Genomic DNA, 25,091 nt, shown 5'->3' on the forward strand with positions numbered 1-25,091 from the left:
GTAACCTCGGGTTCGTGAAACAAGCACGCTAACGCCTGAACTGCTCGAGCAGTTCAAAAATGAATAACTTTTTCGTATGTAACGCTTGAAAACTTTGGACCGTTTTTTTTTCCTCGAAATTGGCTGAATAGTACGCCCTAGTATTTTAGTATATTAACACCTTAAGGGTACACTACCACCACACGAAGTCTCATCCCAAACTTAATTTCCCAGACCGTAGTGTCTCTTTGTTAGATTAAACAGATCATAAATATTTATCATAAATATCTTTAAAATGTTTATCATAAATATTAATTAAATATTCTAAAATTACTTCCCAGGCAGCACACATTGGTTTCAAAGCCGTTTCATAAATGTTTTAACGTAACATTTCATAACCATTTTATTGAAACGTTTATTTAGGAGAAAAATGTCCAACGAAACAACGTTAAGAGAAACGTTTCTTTTTCGGGAAAAAAACGTTTCAGAAACCATCAGAAAAATATTTATTAATTCTATATATCAGTGCCTCAAAGATAGAGTTAAGTCACATTTTTGTAAAAAACTAGATTTTTATATTTTATGAATTACTCTCTAAATTTCGTGTAGTGGAATCTCACTCTTTTGGAATGAGATATCACTTCAAGCAATAATGATTTCAAAAGTTTCAAAAGAAAAGAAGAAGAAAAGAGTACTGGATTGGTTTTCCGGATGGTTATTTATAAGGTGATAACGCAAATATTTCGTGCGAGAACGTCACGCCTGGCCTGGCCATCTATCGGTCGCTTGGTGAATCAGAGGCGGGAATCTCACACGCACACAATAAACCAATCAAATATTTACAAGATATTACTATAAATATTTATTTTTACTTACCGTAAATATTATATAAAATATTTAATATTTATTTTAATAATATGTCGAATACAATTTTTATTTTTGTATTGTCTTTATGTATCTTCAATATTATTAAAATATTTATATAATATTTAAAATAATAAATATCAATAAATATTTATGAATATTTATCATAAATATTATGTGCTGTCTGGGTATTATTCATAGTTTGTTTCAGTTACCAGTAGAACATGGTCGTACTGCCAACTATAAACAACTTTCTGATATAGTTCTTAAAATTATACGAGAGAAACTTAAAAATGTTGTTTTAGTATAGTTATCGATGAAATTTCAATGATTTCAAATATCACATTAATGTACATACATATATCTTCGATTAACAGAGATATTTAATACTGGCGAATCAGATAATGGATGGTTCGGCGAAAAACATATACTTCTTTTTGGAGATCTTTTGCAACTTCCACCCGTGCATGAGGAATCATCATTTCTTGAGTTATCAACGACAAAAATTGAAAATTAATTCTATTATTGATTTGAAAATTTTTCTATTATAATAATAATTCTATTATTGATGAATTTTAATCCCTTCTAATTCAGAAAGCAACAAGAATTGTTACAGGTGGTTTGTGGGAAACTCTGTATATTTATATATTGCTAAATTGTTTTCTAGCCTATTTTGACTAGTACTGTGAATCTTGACAAGGGAATAATTTATAACTTGACTAAATCTTTCATAGGAGAAGGACTTATCACTTCTACAGGTATAAATAAATAAACAAATTTTCATTAAATTATTTCTATAATTAATTTAAATATTTATTTATTTATTTATTTCTATAAGATATCCCAGGCAGCACACATTGGTTTCAAAACCGTTTCATAAACGTTTTAACGTAACATTTCATAACTATTTTGGTAATTATGCATTATAGGGGAGGCAGTCCCGATGAACTTGACCTTGACATATGTTATAGAGGTCACCCTCTTGAGTGACCTTTAGAAGGTTTTAGCCGGCGGTCATTGTTTATTAAAAAGTTATTAACAAAAGAAGTTTCGAAAATGTAGTAGTTATTTTGAATATTCAAAGACATAAACGACGAATATGTATATGAACGAAGGAAGGAAAGTCATTTAAAGCAGTGAATCGTTAATATATAGAATAGTTTCTTTTAATATAAGTACAAAATATTCTCTGCTTTAACCTAACCTAACCTTGGTTATATTTTCCGAAAGTGAAGCCCCGGGTACATACGCTCGTTTTCAGCCCGCTTCGCGGGAGGGCTGGGAGAAGGGGCTTCGCTCCCCCCCCCCCCGCCGTAGTCAGTGTAACAGATTTCACCGTACAGATTTTGATCATGTGGTACACGGCACGGATCCCGGTGGGGAAGGGGCGAAGCCAGGTTAGGTTAGGTTAGGTTAGGTTCTTTGAAATAATGGCTATTAAATATCCCGTAACTGAAAATATAAATTATGAATAAACTTAAATTAAATAAAAATTGATATATCTTTGTTTTTGAGGTTTCTTGACAAAAACCTAACCTAACCTAACCTAACCTGCTTCGCCCCTCCCCCACCAGGATCCGTGCCGTGTACCACGTGGTCAAAATCTGTACGGTGAAATCTGTTAAGCTTATTACACAATACAAAGGAACAGGCAACAGGAACAGAGAATAACCAATCGCGTTACACGATTTGAGTACGGATGACCAAATCGAGCAACGCGATTGGCTATTCCCTATTCCTGTTGCCTGTTCCTTTGCATTGTATAATAGGCTTTACACTGACTCCGGCGGGGGGGAGGAACGAAGCCCCTGCCCCCAGTCCTCCCGCGAACCGGGCTGTGAACGAGCGTAGATAGCTGAAAATTTGTGCAAAATTATTAAACTTCTTTGGTTATTAATTTTTTAATAAACAATGACCGCCGGCTAAAACCTTCTGAAGGTCATTCAGGAGGGTGACCTCTATAATATATGTCAAGGTCAAGGTCATCGGGGCTGGCTCCCCTATAATGCATAATTACCCCATTTTATTGAAACGTTTATTTAAGAGAAAAAGTCCAACGAAAAAACGTTAAGAGAAACATTTCTTTTTCGGGAAAAAAACGTTTCAGAAACCATCAGAAAAATATTCATCAATTCTATATATCAGTGCCTCAAAGATAGACAGAGTTAAGTCACAATTTTGTAAAAACCTAGATTTTTATATTTTATGAATTACTCTCTAAATTTCGTGTAGTGGAATCTCACTCTTTTGAAATGAGATATCACTTCAAGCAATAATGATTTCAAAAGTTTCAAAAGAAAAGAAGAAGAAAAGAGTACTGGATCGGTTTTCGGATGGTTATTTATAAGGTGATAACGCAAATGTTTCTTGGGAGAATGTCACGCCTGGCCTGGCCATCTATCGGTCCTTTGGTGAATCAGAGGTGGGAATCACACACACTTGTGTTTTTGTCTCTTGTTCTATAATCGAGTACATTAAAACGTATGATGTAAAAATAATTAATACTCGTGTTACGTCCAGAGCTCCGTGAGCTCGAGGAAGGGCGCAACCAGACGCCTCTCGAGGTACGTAGGCACACAACCGCAGTACCTCGTGTGTTCGAGCCGACCGATTTTGTTTCAATTTTCGGGTCAACGACCAAAGTCGATTCTACCCTATTATTTGAAACGGTCCCTCGATTTTCGGGTCAACGACCAAAGTCGATTTTACCCTATTATTCGAAACGGACACTCGATTTTTGGGTCAACCAACTAAGTCGATCTACTCTAATAGTTCGAGACGGTCAACTCGATGGTCCTTTTTTGGTAAGGGAAATAAATCCCTATTACACAAGGATAGGACCCGTACGATCTGTCAAGGACGAGGGTGAAACGAGGGTAATTAACTAAAATGAAATTTATTTGGTAAATTAACAATAATTTATTCTGTCAATAATCATCAGAAATACGAGTACAAATGGTTAGAATTTTGAAACTGGCTTGCGGATTTGAACATGATTATAAAAACTATAATTCGATTAAAACGCCGCTACGGGAAACGCAATATAATATCAAAACGCATTTTACTAAAATATTTGTACAAGTTAAAAATTAATCCGATTCATTCGGAAGAACATCGGTACATATTTTATAATTCTAAATTAATTCTAACTCAAACGTATAATAATTAATCCAAAAAACGTTGATACAAATTACTATCATTACATTATTTACGCCTACATTTCAAAATTAAAATTATATAAAAATTCACTTATGTAAGACGCGGGGATCAGGACAGGGTGAATGCGGTTGTGGGTGATAAAGGGGATAAAGGTATCACGGCCAGCGTAAACGAGCGCTTCCCCGAGAGCCGATATGTCGATTAAGCCAGGGCCGCAAATAACGGTGTGTGGAGGAAGAGGATGAGTGAAGGTGGGGAAAAGATCCAGGAAATAATCAATAACCAAGTTGAGGGCTATCTGGGAAAATTCTTGGAGTGCTGAAATTGAGGGGATTGATATCCCTTCAGTTTCAGGGTTTTCATGAACGGGGGGGGGGGGTGGAAAGTCAAGGAATTGTCCAAGCTGTTCAGAAGGGATGGGTGAGTACCACCGCGGGGATAACTTAGGTAGGGAAAAAGGGGAAACACTAGGGGAGGAAGGTGAATTAGCAGTCGTTGAGGTAGGAGATGGTATGCTAATTGTAAATGGTGATAATCGCTGCTCGGTTCTATCGCTAAGTGTATCAAGTTGTTCGGTTGTTTCCGGCGCGGGGAGGGGTGCGGTTTGGTCGCACGATAGCAAGTCTGCCGATAAAAAATAACCCGAATCTGCTGAGGAATCGGTTGGTCCGCGAATATTATCAGCCACTTAAATGGAAATAAATAGGAATAGAGAATTGCTCTACTGGAATCGCGAAACGATTAGAGGGTAATTAAATGAAATAATTAAAAAGGCTTACTTTTCTTGTGTCGGTTCTCGGATGGAGTTGATCGTCAATGAGTCAGGCGATGGAGCCAACCAGACCAGAATCGCTCGGGTGGAGTCCAACACTGACTCTAATATTTAAGCCCGATGTCCCGATCACGGGAACGTAACAGTAACGATGTGAATTGCAGGCTGGCCAAGATAGAAGAGGCTCTCTGGCCAAATTTTTCCCTTTATATAGGGCTAAAAAATGTAGGCGGGGTCACTCTTTTCCCAGAAAAGAAGAACAACGGAAAAAGGCAATAAACTTGTTTCTAATGAAGCGTCCATTGCTACTGTATTACTATGATATCTGATGGATTTACGTTATCGTTTCCAAGGATTAGAGTCCAGCGCTTGACTTGTGAAGATCCTTCACTTGACCATCCATATTACAATCCATGTTTACTTTTTTCTTAATCTATTTTACAGCTGCCCCTGTATGGCAGGGTTCCTTATCGGTGGATTACTTTTATTGCCGTCAGCGAGTGACAATTCCCAAGTCCCGCTCCGTCTTTCCGAATCAGAAGCGGTCTTTGTTTAGTGATTAACTATTGATTCCGGGTGATTTTTCCCTCTTTCTCTTATCGAACGTTTCAGCCGAGCGCAGGTGGGGGTGTGTGAAATAATTTTGTGAACCTTATGGTTTACGTATCGTTTCATGATATCTATTACAATAAGACCACCTGTTCCCCCCTACGCTCGTCCGGTCGTTTTCCCGCTAATGGGGATTAAATCTTATCTGTCTCTTCCCTTTATTTTATGTTTTCCCTATGGAAGCGAGGAACCGTGGAGTCTCCTGGACGTAACACTCGCAAATTAAGTAGAAATTATTATTTTTTCTATATTAATTATATAATTTCGAATCAATTTAATAAAACACATTTTTCGTTTCTGTGGAAACGTGAAAAATACGTTTTTAAAATTTAGGTCTAAAAACGGTTTCTATTTAAATCGTTTCTTAAATGGTACTTTATGTTTCTTATGTTAGACATTAGATACGTCTAAGAAACATATATTAGGCTAACAAGTGCTGCCTGGGATATATGTGTATTTCAATTTCGTTATATAATTCATGGGATTACTTATATATGTTTATTCGTTTACTTTGCTAAAATGCGATACTGAAACACAGAGAAAAGAAAATATTCACGCCATTTTAGAAATAATTGAAATGATAATAATGAACATGCGATGTATTTTTTGTTTGCTTCTATTACCTTTTTATCAATATTCAATCATCTATAATATTCTGTTAAATATAATTTGTTTGTTTCATTTTAATATGCTTTAGCAACACAATGGCTTCATGACAGGAAACTCATTACACCAACGTTCCATATGAGTGTATTAAACAATTATGCCACGATTATGTCGGAAAAAACAAAGATTTTGATAAAATGTCTCGAGAGAGAAATCGAAAGAAATTCAGGCAATGCTATCGATATTGTTCCTTTCATTGGAAAAGCTACTCTCGATATTACATGCGGTAATGTTTATGTATAAATTATAATTATTACTTCGACTTTTAACTTTATAAGTGACGAGGCATTACAGCAAGAATATCTCACTATATATAAGTAGAAATAAAAATAAATCTCACTAGAATAATTGTTAAATTGCAGATACAGCGATGGGGGTGGATTTACGTATTCAAGAAATTGAAAGTGAATTTACTTATTTAAAAGATAGGTCAGTTTAAATATGCATTGTACATCATAATTAGTAATTACCGCTATTAACAAACCAATAAAGTTTATTATAAATAAATAATATATACAGTGTATTTCATAAGTCCGTTACCGCCGGTTAATGGCGTATAGTTTGGACTTAGCTGAGTCGAAAAGTCCTGTATCATTTTGTGATTTTCGACTCAACTAAGTCCAAACTATACGCCATTAACCGGCAGTAATGGAGTTATGAGACACCCTGTATAAACTTATAAATTACTAATCATATTTCTTAGAGGCTATGCGTTAGTATTTGAGCGGATTCTTCAACCATGGTTCTGGATAGAGTGGCTCTACTATCTAACAAGTAGTGGAAAAGAATACAAATCATTAGTTAACAGACTTAACGAATTTTCAAACGAGGTATGCTGAAGCACTGACAATATATATTGTTGCGCCCATGGCAAGTGCAACACGCGTCATGATCGAGGATCGTCGCCGCTCAGCTGATGGTTGTCAGCTGTTGCGGTTTCCAGGCGATCGGGAAAAACAAGAGGAGAATATCGAGTCGAGCAGTGGCTGTCAGGCAAGCCAGACGTGCGCGGGCTTGTGGATTATAATTAATAATACGTGGCTCATTGTAAATAGTGTTGCAATAAATAAGTGTTGTGATTAATTAATAAGTGTACGGAGTATGTTATGTCTCGTGGAAAGCGCGGGCTCGTCTTTAGCGCGTCGCCTTAGAAAGCGCAGTGCTAGATCGCAGAGCGCGACATTTCGCGGCGACGCCCGCGAAGCGCAACATTTTGCCGCGGAGCGCAACAATATATTATATATTGTCATATGTATATATGTTATATCATTAAAATATTAGATGCGGAAATTAATTCGATGTTTTTATCTTAACTCAATCATAACTTTTAAATTCAAATATCTTCCCGTCTAGAAACTTTTAAAGTGCCAACTTTAAAGTTTAAAATGCGTTAGATATGTAGTTTGATGAAGCTGACAACATAATCTCGCAAAACAGTATCAACCACGACAGCCAACGTCCGACATGCAGCATGAGACATTGCAATTCTTTTAGCTTTTTAGTTGGAGAAAACTGCTGGCAAGGCTGCAAAAATTATTTGCTCCGTTTTGGGGAAATGTGCTGCAACGCATAAAATCTTAAAGTGGTACCATAAGTTTCGGAGTGGTGATTTCTGTACCGATGAAAAAAGTGTCGGCGAAAAGACTTGAGGACTAGGAGCTTGAGTAATTATTCAATGGAAATCCTTCTGAGATTTGATGAACTTTCGTTACAACTAGGAATGGCCGATGTATTTTTTAATCGCGATCCGGTAAATAAAAGATATCCGAAAATACATCAATGATTTCATCGATTCATAGCTGCCTTTTTTACGAGAGAAGCCTGTTTTTCGTCAGTTACTCGATAAAAGAAAAAAAATCATGGTGAAGTTTTCGAAGATTGACATGTTTATTATTTTACTATAAATAAAGGTTCGATTTCCACAAGCAAAAATACCGAATTAATTTCCGCAACAAATATTAGTAAACATTAAGTTAATTTACAGTAGCAATCTATTAAATGTTACTTTTTTCCGAGTATTTAACGTGCCTCCAACCAGCAATGCTTGTAGTTATTATGACACAGTCTTTACTCTTTCCGTAAAAGAGCCTCTGCCCGTTACACACAATAACACGTTCCACTTTTATATAACTTTTCCAATCTTCTGTAAAAAGGTCCAGTTAGCTTTAAGGGGATGCTGGAGTGACTAGTGAAACAGTGTTGCCATTTGCTCAAAAATGACAATTAAAATGCTTAATATAAAAATTTGGCAAGTTGTACGCACAAACTTGTACCCATGCCCTCTCGGAATAAAATAAAGGAATATAATGAAGCTTTTCAAAGTGACTTTAGAAGCGTAATAAAAAAGAAAGGTTTAATTTTCTTGATTCTGTAAAGAAGATTAAACCTTTCTTTTTTATTACGCTTCTAAAGTCACTTCAAAAAGCTTCATTATATTTCTTTATTTTATACCGAGAGGGCAATTTTGTGCGTACAACTTGTCAAATTTTTATATTAAGCATTTTTTTTGTGCAAATGGCAGCACCATCGCGAAGAAATTCCCTGGTCACTCCAGCATCGCCTTAAGGGGATGCTGGAGTGACCAGGGAATTTCTTCGCGATGGTGCTGCCATTTGCACAAAAAAAATGCTTAATATAAAAATTTGACAAGTTGTACGCACAAAATTGCCCTCTCGGTATAAAATAAAGAAATATAATGAAGCTTTTAAAAGTGCCTTTAGAAGCGTAATAAAAAAGAAATTCCTAATCTGCTTGATTCTGTAAAGTAGATTAGGAATTTCTTTTTTATTACGCTTCTAAAGGCACTTTTAAAAGCTTCATTATATTCCTTAATTGTGTTCTCACCCAGCGAAACTGCGATTTTGTGCGTACAAATTGCGAAATTTTTATAAAAAGCATTTTAAGTTTAAATTTTATGCAAATGGCAACACTGTTTCACTAGCAACTCCAGCATCCCCTTAAGGGGATGCTGGAGCTGCTAGTGAACTTCTTCGCGATGGTGCTGCCATCGCACAATATTTGCACAATAAAATGCTTTTTACAAAAATTTGGCAATTTGTACGGACAAAATCGCTGTTGAGCGGTGGTTGGACACAATTAAGGAATATGAGGATGCTTTTCGAAATGACTTTAGAAGCGTCATAAAAGAGAATTCTGTGTTTTCCTTTAGGATTAGAGGTTAGAATACAGGAGAACACAGAATTCTCTTTTATGACGTTTCTAAAGTCATTTCGAAAAGTATCCTCATATTCCTTAATTGTGTCCAAACACCGCTCAACAGCGATTTTGTCCGTACAAATTGCCAAATTTTTGTAAAAAGCATTTTATTGTGCAAATATTGTGCGATGGCAGCACCATCGCGAAGAAGTTCACTAGCAGCTCCAGCATCCCCTTAAGAGGTGTTATGTTGACGTCCTTCAGCCATATGTCTATGTATATCGTATGGGTAGGGAATCCTTGCTTTCTCTAGTTCCCGATAAAAATTTCCTCTAGTCTCGTCATGATTAGCGCAGTGAAATAACATATGTCCGATATCTTGAAACTCATGCCCACAATCGCATCTCGCACTATGTATATATCCTTTTCTCGCGAGAGATGCGTTTAAATTGTAATGGTTCGCTCGTAATCTATTAACCGTCGAAATCAAACCTCTCGGTTCATTCATATTACTAAACCATGGTCGGGCTTCTTCCCTATTATAATATTCATTAAAAAATTTTGCGCCCTTATACCGTCCTTCAATTTCTACTCTAGCTCTCGTTCTCTTATACATTGCAATCGTAAAAATGGGAATCCAATCTCTCACTGGCACCTTGATCCTATCATCTTTATCCTCCCCAGCCGCTTCCTTTGCCACAGCATCTACCACCTTGTTACCCCTAATCCCCATATGGCTCGGAATGCATCCAATAACTAACTTAGTTTTGTTATCCCCTGACTGTCTTACCTCATGTTTCCACTTATATATTCTCTCCCGAATTTTATATATGTATTTATTCTGAGAGACGCTTAATTTGTTATTAGTTAATGCTTGGCATGTACTCATCGAATCCGTAAGAATCAATACATCAGTTCTACACTCATTATCCTGTAACCAACCTACTGCTTTCTCAATGGCGAGTGCCTCCGCAGTATAAATGGAACACCTTTTATCTATACTAAGTTTATATGCTACATCCGATTCCTCTATGGCGATACCCACATCCAGGGTGGCCTCTATTTGCACACGGAACGATTGTACACCGCATGATTGCACACGTAATATTGCACACGTTGTATTGCACACTGTTCTATTGCACACAGAACGATTGTACACCGCACGATCGGCCATCGCACGATTGCACACGCACATTGCACGATTGGACACCTCATTATTAGACACTGTACGATTGGACACCAATTTACAACCGATGATATTCAATAAGAGCCAGCGCGCGTATGTTCAAAGAGGACTGTTTTTGACTTCATGTTATTGAACCTATGTGGAATCGTACCGATGACTTAACAGTGTTTGCGTGGGGCGGGTAATGCAAGTGAAAGGGCTTCGCCTTCGGCGCCGAAAAAAAATATAAACAAACTTCAGGGGGCCTACCCCACCCGCGATGGACCTCGATTGGTGTGGAATGTTCAAGGCACGGACCTCATTGAGGTTCAATAAATAGATTATGCGGAATCATTTACTGATCATTAAAACTTTTTCGTTCATACAGTTTTATTAAACAATCGTGCAGTGCCTAATAGTGCGGTGTCCAATCGTGCAATGTGCGTGTGCAATCGTGCGGTGGCCGATCGTGAGATGTGAAATCGTTCCGTGTGCAAACGGGATACGCCTGCATACTTATCTTTATACCAATTTAACAAATCCCTATCGGAACACTCTTCTTTTTTTCGCCTCTTACCGATTTCGATATTAACACTAATTTGTTCTGTTAGGCTGAAATCACATGGTACGGAATAGAGAGTGCGTCATAAAACAGCCAATCAGCGCTATTCCGCATTACACATTACGCGTGCGGAATATCGCTGATTGACTGTTTTATGACGCACTCTCTATTCCGCACGCTCTATTCCGTACCATGTGATTTCAGCCTTAAAGACCAATAATATAATTGGCGCTATTATAAAGTTCAAGTTTACCTATTCATTCTAAATCCTTTCGACGAGTCTTAAAAGCCCTCCATGAGCTTAACATTACTTGCCTCATACCTCGAAGTCTAGCCACTCTTTGCCGAGAATTCAAGCTCGAGCCTATTCATAGTGCCTATCGTGTTACTATCACCATACGAATAAGTTTTCAACCAATAATTACTCGCTAAAAAACCCACCCTCTCTTCCAACCTCATCACCTTTGCTTCTGAAATCATCACATTTGTAGGTGTGCTGTTTCTATATCCTAACGCTATACGTATCCTTTTGTATTGCAATCTCTCTATTTTCATTCTACCACTAAAATCCCGTGGAAAATACACAAATAATCCGTAATCAAGTATAGACTGTACGTAACTTTTATATATAAGTAGCGACGTGTTTGTTTCCATGCTCCAAGAAATTTTGTTCAAATATCGCTGAATATGAACCGCCTTATTTACCTTATTCTATACACTATCGACTTGTTTCTTAAAAGTTAAATGCCTGTCAAAATAAATGCCTAAAAATCTAACATATTCCACATCACTAACTAATCGATCCCTTATCCGTATCTTATACTTCTCCGCTCCATTTCGATCATTGGTAAAAACAACAAACGTACATTTATGTGGTTCTAATTCTAACCCCAAATCTGCTAAATTCCGCCAAATAGATGTAAGGGCCCTCTCGAGTTCCTCAATCTGTCATTCGAAATCGTCTCCGATAATATACATAGTAATATCATTCACGTACTGTAAAACCCTCACCCAATGCACAATACCGCTCGTAATACATTTAGTGTACAGAGCATATAAAGTGGGGCTGATTACCACGCCTTGTGGCAATCCTTTATGTACCGTCCTCTGAACCTCTTCCTCTTGATTGATGATAAATGTCGTTCTTCTATCCCGCATTCATTCATTTACGTATTGCACAATCTTTATAGGACACCCTGCCTGCTTCAAAACCTCCACCAAAATTTCTCGTCTAACATTGTCATACGCTGAAGCCACATTTAAAAAAACAGTAAACGTATTCTTACCCTCGATTAAACCTGCTTCTATCTCCGCCGTCATTTTCACAAGGTTATCAATATAAGATCTTCCTCGCCAAAATTCGTTGTGCCATTTATTAAATTTAATATTCTTCTCAGCCCACCATTAGAGTCCTATGGCTGCGTTCCGATATTCACTGCCAGTACTGAAAATCTATAGTGTATGTCACGTGAACTATAGATTTTCAGTACTGGCAGTGAATATTGGAACGCAGCCATAATAAGAGAAGCGCAATCGGAGTCTCACTTACTGATTGGCTGATTGCCATGTTGGTCCCGTAGTGAATCCTATGGGCAAACTAACTGCAATCGGTGTATCATAAGTGAGAAAAAAATATATTTATAATGTTATTTTCTAAAAAAATATATTTTAGATATCCCTGAGACATTTTTGAAACATCTTAGATATACATGTTGTACAAGTTAAAGATATATCATACCATAACCTGTACTATTTCTATTGAGAATAACCAAATGGACCAGATACATAAGCGTTGTATAGTATTGTATAAATAGACAGCTGCGGGCCCAACATAGCAACCAGCAATAGGAAGCATAGAGGAGGTAAGGGCTATCCTACACGAATTTGCATAAGCTGCGTATACATAGCATAAGATTGTCTAAACCAATGAGCATCCAGCATTAAGTCGCCATATTGATTTACATAACATAGCATAGATTAATGCCATCGACATATAGAATGGACTGCGCATCGCGGTACCAAAGCTCGCGCCCGTTGTAGAAAAGGAGGTACTATATGATAGGCCTATGTCTGCCTCTGTTGCTAGCAGCTTTCATTAGTAAGTTCGTCAATGGTGGGGACGAACTTACCAATCAGAGGCAGACATAGACCTATTATATAGTACCTCGTTTCTACAGCGGGCGCGAGCTTTGGTACCGCGATGCGCAGTCCATTCTATATGTCGATGATTAATGCTCGATGTTTATTGGTCTATACATTCTTATACTATGCATATGCCGCTATGCAAATTCGTGTAGGATAGCCCTAACGATTGCGCTTCTCTTATTATACAGAGTGTCCCAGACCTACCGTACCACCGGTTAATGGTAGATTCCTGAGGTGATTCTGAGACAAATGTTCCTCTTGCAAAATGTCGAGGGTGGCGTTATCCTATCCTTGTGTAGAATTTTCCTGCGTTCAGTGACGGTAGGTCGAAGGGGTCCCGCGCATCGCGCACACTTAAATTTGAACAGCCGCGAAAAATTAAGATCAAATTGAAGTGTGCGCGATGCGCGGGATTCCTTTGACCCACCGTCACTGAACGCGGAAAAATTTTACACAAGGATAGGATAACTACAACCCTTCGTAGCGCCGAAACTACGCCACCCTCGACATTTTGCAAGAGGAACATTCGTCTCAGAATCACCTCAGGAATCTACCAATAACCGGTGGTACGGTAGGTCTGGGACACCCTGTATAGGACTCTACCCATCATAACAGTCTCTCGTTTACCATTCGTTCCATTATTTTCCCCAGATATGACGATAACGTGATCGGTCGGACTTTTTCCTTATTCGCTTTGTCGATAAATATAGTCTGTTGTTCTTTCAACTCCTTAAATTAAATCCCCGTACGAAAACAATAATTAAAAAACATAAGCAATTCTTATTTAAATCTCATACTTAGCAACTTAACCATCCTATACTCAATTCCATCTAATCCAGGAGCTGATCGTTCTCTGCAATTGTTACACGCTCTAAACAATTCTTCCATTAAAAAAGGACGGTTCAAGCTTTCCTCTCCTTCACACTCTTCCTCTCTCGTTTCACTGAACTGTACTCTACCCTCCTCTACCCAAGGCGAAGCTATCCTATCGATCTCGGCTCTCACCTCTGCCTCTCTATCAGTCTTTTGCCACTTGTTCCACTCAATATTACTAAGGCCGGTATTCATAGTCGGATCTTATATTTAAGACCGTCTTAAGTTTATCTACAGATGTTGTATAGATCATTTCATTGGCTACGGAGTATCTGAAGATACACTTAAGACGGTCTTAAATATAAGATCCGACTACGAATACCGGCCTAAAACTCTTTTTCATAATTTTCATCCGGTTCCACACGTATTTAATGTTCGCGTTTTTGTTCAAACTACACGCGAAACTTTGAAAATCCTGCTTCTTCTTAAACCTTATTACCCGCCTCGCCAACGCTCTTGCCCGTTTATATTCAATATAACTATGCAGGTCAAGATTCCGTTGAAATTCTTTCAATTTCTTCCTATGATCATTGATGACTTGCTCGCCCTCCATATCCCATCAATTAACAGGATTTTTCTTGTATCTGTTGACTCGTGTATCTCTCTTTGTTCCTGTCGCAGGTCGTACTTCGCCATAAGTGGCTATGTTCACTGCCTGTCGCATAACTTCGCATATTTGTGAATATTTGGATTTCACATTTAAACTTAAATAATCCTTTGCCTGTAGCAACTCTTCTTGTTCTACAATTATTCGTTCATAAATCTTTTCTAGTCAGTTCGCTTCGTAGAGACTCTGTTCGTCTTCTTCCTGTAACGTACACTATTAAATGTTAATTCAAATAAAATGTGAAAGTGGTCTGACCCCCACGTCTATTTGTGTATACTTAAATGCGGTAAGATATTGTGTGATGCGAAAAGTAAATCTAAGTTCGAATCCCGTTCTCCTCTCTCTCCCAACCGTGATTTAGTATCCCTATTAGTAATAAACATGTCCTTCTCTTCCATCTCTTCTAATAGGATTTCTTCATTTTTGTCTGTATACTTACAATTCCATACTGTGTTGTGAGAATTGAAGTCTCTGCGACCAATAGGCTATCTGTTGTCTCTATATCTGTCAATAATTGTTTCCATGCTCCATTAGGTTCCGTAGCTCCCGGTTTCCTGTATACTCCTACAATACCTAACTTCTTGGCCAGGCCTGTTAATAATATTCCTAGTGTTTCTATATTATTCGAGTGCGTGCCTCACACCACCTTAAATTGAATATCTCTCCTTATTAAGAAGGCTATCCCTTTAACACCTACTCTCGTATTACATTCTCTCGCCTTATGCAGGACTACGTAACCCGAGACTCGAAGTCGATCTTCTTCCTTGCTTTTAGTTTCTGTTATAATACTAATATCATAACTCCTCGCTCTTTATACTATTTCCTCTTTTTTGTTCCTCCATCCTCAGGCATTCCAAACAAGAATCTTCAAACCCATAATGGTAAGTTTCTATCTAGTACTACGCAGAGTGCTGTTTCTCTCTGCCCCTGCCTCAAAGCCCCGTGACCGGAGAAGAGTTTGCAAGAGTCCGACAATTCGATCCATCTCCTCTTGCTGTTTTACTAAAGCTTTATCCAGCTTCTCTTCCAAAACTAACAATCTCTCACTCACCTGTTCCTCTCACCCAAGCATCTCCTCTGTCGCCTCTTCTATTTGTTCCTCCGTATCTCTTCAATTCCTCGCTGCAATTCCCCATTTTTCTCTGCTGAGCTCACCTTCTCTATTATTACCAACGACGTTAAACCTTTGTCGCTGCTCTTGCCTCTCCCGCCCCTGTCGGACGTTGCCGCCCGGGGACGTGCGATTACTTTTGTCTGCATCCTTCTCCACAATCTTATTCCGTTCCGTCGATCTTATCTTCTCTTCTCGAATTACTTCTGCATATGATATGTTTACATGATACTGTCTTATCTCATCATTCCCGTGTATCCCGTCCGGTTCCTTAGGATGTACTTCAGGCCACTCCTTAACCTGTCCCACTCTTATTTCCTCTACTCTGCAATCCTTTCTCAGCAGCATCCGTGCTTTCTGGATGGAGATGTTCCTTTCTGCCATTAATCGCTTCAACTGGTAATTGTACTCCCACACTGTACACCTTTTGCTCGTGGGTTTATGCCTCTCGCCGCAGTTAACACATCTCAACCTAAGTTCGCAGGTATCGTGAAAGGTTTCTCCACAAATTACATAACTTAGAAGTCTTATATGAAGCCTTTACGTGTCCGAATTGAAAGCAGTTAAAACATTGTTTAACTGGTTCAATAAACGGTCGTACCTTTATTGTCGTCAGTCCATTGAAGATGCGTAGTTCCTTAAGTAACTCATTACCTTCCATCCATAGTAATCAGAATATTGTGCGTATACTAGATTTTAACTTCCTTGGTATCTCGATCCAGAAATCTCCTCCTCATTCGTTCTAACTGTAAAATTTCTTTTGTATCCTGTAAAGCCTCCACCAGTTCATGCAACGGCATTTCCAAATCTCAATCCGATATAACTCCTTTACACCTTTTAACTCTATGAGGTATTGCACACAAGACCGGCCTGTCCGCATTCGCGACTTCCATATCTAACAATAAGCACCTCTACAATGTTTTTAAAATCAATTTCCGACATATTAAATCCCTTATTTCTAATTGTATCGACACGTATCCCTTTTTTAAAAAATATATGACACTATCTTAAGCGCATTACTGGCTCTACTCTTGGATAGATATTTTTGGCTAACCCGCGCTTCAACAATTATTTCTCCCTTATGATCGCCATCATATCGTTCTTTCTCATTTTTAATATCCACTATAACCTTATCTCCACTTGCTTCCTTATAAAATAATTTTCCATTAACCACAACCATCTTAACTTTACCATCCTTACGTACTTGCTCTTTAGATGTGTTCACACCAATAATATCAGCTATATCTACATTATCTATTACGCTTACCTCGATATCCGTCTCCATATCCGTCTCCTCCATTAATATCTCACTCTCCGTACGCTACAGCGGCTTACTTGTCGATAAATGTTGAAAATCCTTATCCTTACCTGCACGATCTCTACTCCTTTTTAACCTATCCTGTTCCCGCCCACTAGTCGAAGCTATTGGGTCGTCCGGAAAGTTCATGCCGATTTTTAATAGATGGCGTTGGAACATGTCTGAATATATCAATGTTATTAAAAACATACGATTATATACATATACTTAAAGGTGACATTTCAACGCATCTTTAGGAAAAAAGTTGTTTGAGATAAATTGATTCGTGTCAGTTTTGTACTCTTTTGAAGATGGAAGAAAACAAAGAACATTTTAGACACTTGATGCTTTTCTATTACCGGAAAGGCAAAAATGCCTCACAAGCAACAAATTCGATATGTTCTGTTTACGGAGAAGGCGCTTTAGCTGAAAGAACCGTACGTAAGTGGTTCGCTAAGTTTAGAGCTGGTGATTTTAACCTTAAAGACCAAGAACGCTCGGGCAGACCCTCTACTACTGATAATGACCAAATCAAGACACTGATTGAGAATAACCCGCGCTACACGACACGTGAATTAGCAGAGATACTGAAAATATCGAAAACCACTGTCCACGATCATGTAGTGAAGCTTGGTTACGTAAGTCGCTATGATATATGGGTTCCGCATAATTTGGCCGAAAAAATTTAATGGATCGCATTTCCATCTGCGACTCGCTGTACAAGCGCAACGCAAACGTACCATTTTTGAAGCAATTAGTGACGGGTGATGAAAAATGGATCATTTACAACAATATAGAACGAAAAAGATCCTGGGGTAAGCGAAATGAACCAGCATTAACCACTCCGAAAGCCGGCCTTCATCCAAAAAAAGTCATGTTCTGTGTCTGGTGGGATTGGAAAGGAATCCTATATTATGAGCTCCTACCACACAACCAAACGATAAATGCAGATAAGTACTGCTCGCAACTGGACAAATTAAAGACAGCGATTCAGGAAAAACGTCCAGAATTAGCTAATAGGAAGGGCGTCGTGTTCCATCAGGACAATGCCAGACCTCATGTTTCTTTGACTACCCGACAAAAATTGTTGGAGTTTGGCTGGGGTGTGCTACCTCACCCATCGTATTCACCAGACATTGCACCTTCAGACTTTCACTTATTTAGGTCTTTGCAAAATTCTCTTAGCGGCAAGAACTTCAACTCTTTGATTGACATAAAAAACCACCTTGAGGAGTTTTTTGCCGAGAAACCTAAGAAGTTCTGAGAGAATGGAATCTTCCAGTTGCGTGAAAGATGGACAAAGGTTGTGAAACAAAACGGTGCATACATAAGTTAATAAATATTTATCGACATAAAAAAATGTTGCCTTTGAATTTTCCTTCAAAATCGGCACGAACTTTCCGGATGACCCAATACCTCTAATAACCTATTCTTTTTTTCCGTATCCCCCATATCTACCTTCTCCTCCCCTCGTCTTTTGTTTCGATGTGTCTGGAATGATCCCAGTTGCGCACAGAAGAAATCGGACACAGCAGGTTTAGTGAATCGGACACGGACCCAATCGGACACAATAAGAAACGGACACACTGTGTGTATAAGAATTGGACACAGTGATAATCATACACAACGCTAATCGGACACAGTGGCAATCGGACACATTGTCAGTTGGACACAGTGCCAATTGCGCACAGTAGAAAACGGACACACAGTGGTTGCAATCGGACACAATAGGAAATGGACACACGGTGGTTGCAAACGGACACATGTTCCGTGACAGTTTTCCTAACCTGAAAATGTTACTTGTAAGGACTTTTCTATTTCTATTTCTTTATATGGCGTAGCAATGCTACCATGCTTACTTTGCGCATACGTGCGATATTTAATAAATTTAGAAAGCATATGCTGAGAGTATATGAAGCGAGGTTCCACGCAAAGCAAAGTTCTACATTGTAATTTCCACGCAGTACTTTTGGTCACCCCAAAGTTTTGTTATTTTTTTATGTGGCTTCGCCCGTCACCTAGTACTCTTCCACCCAAGCATATACTTTCCCAGTATAAAAAATTAATAATATTAAAGTAAGAAAATTTATACTGGGAAAGTATCCACACTGTATCCACGCATGTACTTTGCAAGACAAAGCAATGTTTATTCTACATCTAATTTTGACTCTTCCTTATTAGAATGAAACTGTCACGGAATATGTGTCCGTTTCCTACTGTGCGCAATTGGCACTGTGTCCGATTGACAATGTGTCTGATTGCCAATGTGTCCGATTCCACACGCAGTGTGTCCGTTTCTTATTGTGTCCGATTGGGTCCATGTCCGATTCACTACACCTGCTGTGTCCGATTTATTCTGTGCGCAACTGGGCGTCACTCGATGTGTCTTAGGCATGAGTATCTCTCTTTCAATTCGACTTTCGGACAATTCGCTACTCTTTTCGTCGTTTCTTTGGTCTCTCTCCGGTCTAAACGCTTTTACTCAGTCTTTCGCGGCGCCTGGCTTTACTAATCCTTTCTTCTCTTCTACATTTCGAAATGCTTTCACTTTCTCCCGTATCGTTCCATTCCTTTGTCTCCGGCGCACCGTCTATCGCCGTCTCTTTCTCCCTCGCGGCAATCCTCACGTGGAACCCGAAGGATACTCCTTCGGCTTCTTTATATGCTTGAGGTCCTCTTTTCACTATTTTTTTAAAATACACTTCTATCTAATAGTTAATATTTTAACACAAATCTCCTCTCTGCCTCTATAGTCGCAAAGTTACGAACGCTTAACCTCTTCATCTTCTCAACCGACAGCAACGCATGACCGCTCTCAACCAAGTTTCCGCGTCGAATCCGTATTAAATGTTACATAGATTGACCAAAGTCTTATTACAAATAGATAACAATTTTCAGGTAATACGCAAGAAAAAAGCTTTACGGCAATCACAAAGCAATCATATCAGTATAAATAATGAAGACGACTTTGACATAGGTGAGATAAAATAATAGTAATGTACTGATAAAATTGATGTGATATGTAACATACTATATTGGATTGATTGAAAAGTCCAAGAGAATGATTTTAGCAAACTTTAAGACTGACATTATATATTAAGTATTAATACAAAGTTTCGCACTTGAAGTTTGTTTAAAAACTTTGCACGGATTTTCCTGTAACGCAATATAATAATTTTGCTATTTTATATAAATTGTATTTAACAAAAACTTTGGTAATTATTTAGTTTAACGGAGCAACCTCGGATGACCTTGACCTTGACATATATTATAGAAGTCACCCTCTTGAGTGACCTTCAAAAGGTTTTAGCCGTCGCTCACTGTTTATTAAAAAGTTATTAACAAAAGAAATTTAATGATTTTGCACGAATTTTCAACTGTCCACGCGAAGCAAGGACTTGAGTTTGACATATATTACAAAAGTCACCTTCCCGAATAACCCGCACTAGGTTTCACCCGTCGCTCGTTGTTTGTTAAAAAGTTATTAACAAAAAAGTTTAATGAATAGAGCATAATTTTACGATATCATATACATTTACGAAAGAGTATATTTGATGGAATTTTATCTTTAAATCAGAAATAGGTTTGGGTTAGGTTAGGTTATATTTTCCGAAACTGGAGCCCCGGACCATAGACTTATAGAGATAGACCGGCCCTCACCGAAGAAAGCAGCGCAGCAACATCACGGTGCAGACATAGCCTTGTGGAGTAGACCCGTCCTTCTCTTTTAGTCGCTGGTGGGGAGAACGAACACGCCTCTTATCGTATCTATAGATATAGGAAAGTTCAGTTCTCGCTAACTCGCAGGCTCGCAGTTAGAGAGAAGAACAGTGTATACCGAATTACTGAACGTGCATACAAAAAGTGAGATGAAATTTATGAGATTATATTAATAATGGCAAGATCGTGCTGTATCTGCAAGAAAGAAGCTGGTATAGAGGAAAACGTGACTTTTCATCGGTAAATATTCGCAGTATATATTATGCTATATAAAACGAAATATAAATATTGTCTATGTCGCTTCCATCATATTTGCAAGTAAATACATTTATTCGATGTTTTTATACACACAAGAATATTTGAAAATTATCGTTCTTTACTTACTCTGAAAGGAGTAATAAAACGTTAAAATGTTAAGTTAGAGATTACAACTGTGAACTTTGCTATGTAGAAGATGGCAAATTTATTTAGAAGCATACAATTATATAAACTCGACTTTATTTAAAATGAAATATACCCTACTATGGCTGCGTTCGAAAATTCACTGCCAATACCGAAAGTCTATAAGTTTATGTCACGTACACTATAGACTTTCGGTATTGGCAGTGAATTTTCGAACGCAGCCATAGTAGGGTATATTTCATTTTAAATAAAGTCGAGTTTATATAATTGTATGCTTCTAAATAAATTTGCCATCTTCTACATAGCAAAGTTCACAGTTGTAATCTCTAACTTAACATTTTAACGTTTTATTACTCCTTTCAGAGTAAGTAAAGAACGATAATTTTCAAATATTCTTGTGTGTATAAAAACATCGAATAAATGTATTTACTTGCAAATATGATGGAAGCGACATAGACAATATTTATATTTCGTTTTATATAGCATAATATATACTGCGAATATTTATCGATGAAAAGTCACGTTTTCCTCTATACCAGCTTCTTTCTTGCAGATACAGCACGATCTTGCCATTATTAATATAATCTCATAAATTTCATCTCACTTTTTGTATGCACGTTCAGTAATTCGGTATACACTGTTCTTCTCTCTAACTGCGAGCCTGCGAGTTAGCGAGAACTGAACTTTCCTATATCTATAGATACGATAAGGGGCGTGTTCGTTCTCCCCACCAGCGACTAAAAGAGAAGGACGGGTCTACTCCACAAGGCTATGTCTGCACCGTGATGTTGCTGCGCTGCTTTCTTCGGTGAGGGCCGGTCTATCTCTATAAGTCTATGCCCCGGACACATACGCTCGTTTTCAGTCCGCTTCGCGGGGGGCTTTGCCCCTCCCCCCGCCGGAGCCGGTATTACAGATTTCACTGTACAGATTTTGATCACCTGGTACACGGCACGGATCCTGGCGGGGGGGGGAGGGGCTCCAGTTTCGGAAAATATAACCTAACCTAACCTAACCAGGTTAGGTTAGGTTAGATTAGGTTAAATCACTTTCCTTCCTTCGTTCATATTCGTCGTTTATGTCTTTCAATATTCAAAATAACTACTATATTTTCGAAACTTCTTTTGTTAATAACTTTTTAATAAACAATGAGCGATGGCTAAAACCTTTTGAAGGTCACTCAGGAGGGTGACCGTGACAACATATGTCAAGATTAAGGTCATTCGAGGTTGCTCCGTTAATCTAAATAATTACCAAAACTTTTTATGCTATAGCTGCACGAAAGAAGAAAGCCTTTTTAGATTTGCTGTTAGATGAGAACGACAAAACTGACAAGCCTTTAAGCGATGATCAATTGGTGGCACAAATTCATACATTTCTTCTTGCAGTGAGTCAAAAGTTTTATTTATTCAAAGGTTGACCAAGTATTTTGAAGTGCTGTAGCCATCTCCCCCAATTATCCGAGAGAGATGAGCAAAACGCTTCATTATAAATATAACGGACGCAAGTGATATATAGCAGGCATACTCAGAGAGCTTTAAATAAACCTTAAATCTTTTTGTCAGTTCAAGCCAGATAGTTAAACTAAATTAGTAACAGACACAAAAATTACTAGCAGACAGTAAAGTTTAAATGGAAATATTTTCTCAATTATTATGTTTTTTTCTACAAAACTTTCTCTTGCAAACACAATTAAAATTCATCACAGACTGAGTGATAACACAAAGTTATACAGCCAGTAGCGAAATTAGAACGATTGATTATCTCTCTCATGTGGCCATCTATACCGGAATTATCTCATAATGATAATACATCAGTATATTTATAGACATTGTATGTATGTATTTTACATTAAAAACTACATTGTATACATATAGAGCCAAGATACAACTTCAGCTGCAATAATTTGGGCGCTTGTCCTCTTGGGTACTAATCTCGAGCATCAAGAGAAACTTCACGAAGAACTTGAGAAACATTTTCAAAATTCAGAAACACTGGCTAGTGAAACCGAGGTATCACAGTTAAAATATCTTGGTAGAATAGTAAAAGAGACGCTTAGATTATATCCAAGCGCACCTTTCATCATAAGGAATCTAAGTGAAGACATAAAAATAGGTACGATATACTTTTCTCTTTATTTGCCAAAAGTAACATGTATATATAGATATTTTAGAAACTTTTCTAATATGTAGATTTATTTGTAACATTTTCAATAGTTTGAGAAAGCAAAAAGTATATTTCTTAAATGTTTTTCTTTTGTTTAATAAAAAATAAAGATAAAGATGTATAGTATAATCCCACACAGAACAAAATGTTCATTAAATATCTAATAAATATCTACATATCTATTTGATGTCCATATCTATTATGGATAACGTATCGATATTTAATAGATATACAAAATATCTATATCTCTAGAATAACTAGGGGGATATCTCTTGGATATTTATATATTATTTATATATCCATATTCACCAAGTAATTATTGAAGATATCTAGTGGATATTTACATATTATTCACATATCCATGTCTATTACAAAGCTATCAAAGATATCTATGGCCGGTATTCATAGTCGAATCTTATATTTCAGACCGTTTTAAGTGTATTTTCAGATACTCCATAGCCAATGAAATGATCCATACAGCATCTTCAGATAAACTTAAGACGGTCTTAAATATAAGATCCGACTATGAATACGGGCCTATAAGATGTTATTTATATCCATGGTCCATGGAGATTCCTGTCTCTGATTCACTAAGCGACCGATAGATAGCCAGGCCAGGCGTGACGTTTTCGCAAGAAACATTTGCGTTATCACCTTATAAATACCCATCCGGAAAACCGATCCAGTACTCTTTTCTTAATATTTCTTAATAAATCATGGTGACATTATAATCACATTTCTGTCATATAGTATTTCTGCAATTAAAATTCTGTTCAATTTTTATTATTTATGTGCAATTAAATGTATATTTTCTTATTGATATTTTATTTATATTTATATCTATGTTATTTTGCAATTTTAGAGTCATGTTCCATTTATTGTCTTACACTAACGATATCATGAATGGATACCACGGAGAAATCCACTGAATATTAATATATATGCACTAGATATCTATTTAACTTATTAGAGTTGTAATTTTGTACAAAATCTTCATATATTTATATATTTTTTATCTTTTATATAAATTATGTATATATTTATTTAGAAAAGTAGTCCACATAATGTTTTGGAATAGTTATGTTGATCCGTTTTATTTTAGGTGATTACATGCTCCCGCAAAATGTTGAAGTTGCGTTGCCAATTATACTAGTTCATCGAAATCCGGAATTTTGGCCAGAACCAACAAAGTTTGATCCGGATCGATTCCTTCCAGAAAATAGAAAAATCGGGGATCAATATGCCTATATTCCATTCAGTGCTGGGCCAAGAAACTGCATTGGTCAGAAATTTGCTTTACTTGTAATAAAAATTGTGTTAACGGCGATTTTCAGAAAGTGGAGGGTGAAAAGTGTAAAAACTCCTGACATGATTTATCCCCACTTCTCGATCAGTTATCGACCAGGTGAAGAGGTTTTCATTTATTTCATTCCGAAGAAATAATTGCTAGCGAATATTATTATAGCTTGCACAGTGTGGATTTATTTCTGAAGTTGATTACAATATTATTATATGTTATTACACGTCATTATTGTATTCAAAGTATCATAAGGACTGTATGTAAAATATAATTTAATAATAGGAATACAGAAATTATTCAGATTTCAATATACCTGTTATGATGAAAATAGAAGTGATATTTTTTTCTTCTTATCACACTACTTTTCATAATGTGCTGAATACTCTGAGGTTTAGCAGTAAATTTCTTTTCATTTTTATTGGGTTTTCCTGATTCGATAAGAAATATAAAAAAAATATGTGTTACCATTCTAAAATTATATTTAAAAACTCTTATGAAATAAATGGGTATTTATGCAAATCAGAAAATCTCTTCCTTT

At 37.3% G+C, this 25,091-nt stretch overlaps 1 protein-coding gene across 1 annotated transcript in view; it reads left to right on the top strand.

Annotated features, from left to right (window-relative positions):
* The window catches only part of LOC105275088 (cytochrome P450 4C1), a 48,610-nt gene extending 23,727 nt beyond the window's left edge, over positions 1 to 24,883 (top strand). Inside the window, exons 4-11 of the mRNA XM_026973494.1 lie at positions 1,511 to 1,601; positions 6,081 to 6,275; positions 6,412 to 6,478; positions 6,753 to 6,879; positions 19,864 to 19,942; positions 22,362 to 22,474; positions 22,965 to 23,202; positions 24,356 to 24,883. Coding sequence (XP_026829295.1) covers positions 1,511 to 1,601; positions 6,081 to 6,275; positions 6,412 to 6,478; positions 6,753 to 6,879; positions 19,864 to 19,942; positions 22,362 to 22,474; positions 22,965 to 23,202; positions 24,356 to 24,696 — 1,251 coding nt within the window. The 3' untranslated portion in view covers positions 24,697 to 24,883. The remainder of the gene's footprint in view (positions 1 to 1,510; positions 1,602 to 6,080; positions 6,276 to 6,411; positions 6,479 to 6,752; positions 6,880 to 19,863; positions 19,943 to 22,361; positions 22,475 to 22,964; positions 23,203 to 24,355) is intronic.
* The last annotated feature ends 208 nt before the right edge of the window (positions 24,884 to 25,091 follow it).

This window comes from Ooceraea biroi, chromosome 1 (assembly GCF_003672135.1).
Source record: "Ooceraea biroi isolate clonal line C1 chromosome 1, Obir_v5.4, whole genome shotgun sequence".
In the NCBI taxonomy this organism is placed as follows: Eukaryota; Metazoa; Arthropoda; class Insecta; order Hymenoptera; family Formicidae; genus Ooceraea; species Ooceraea biroi.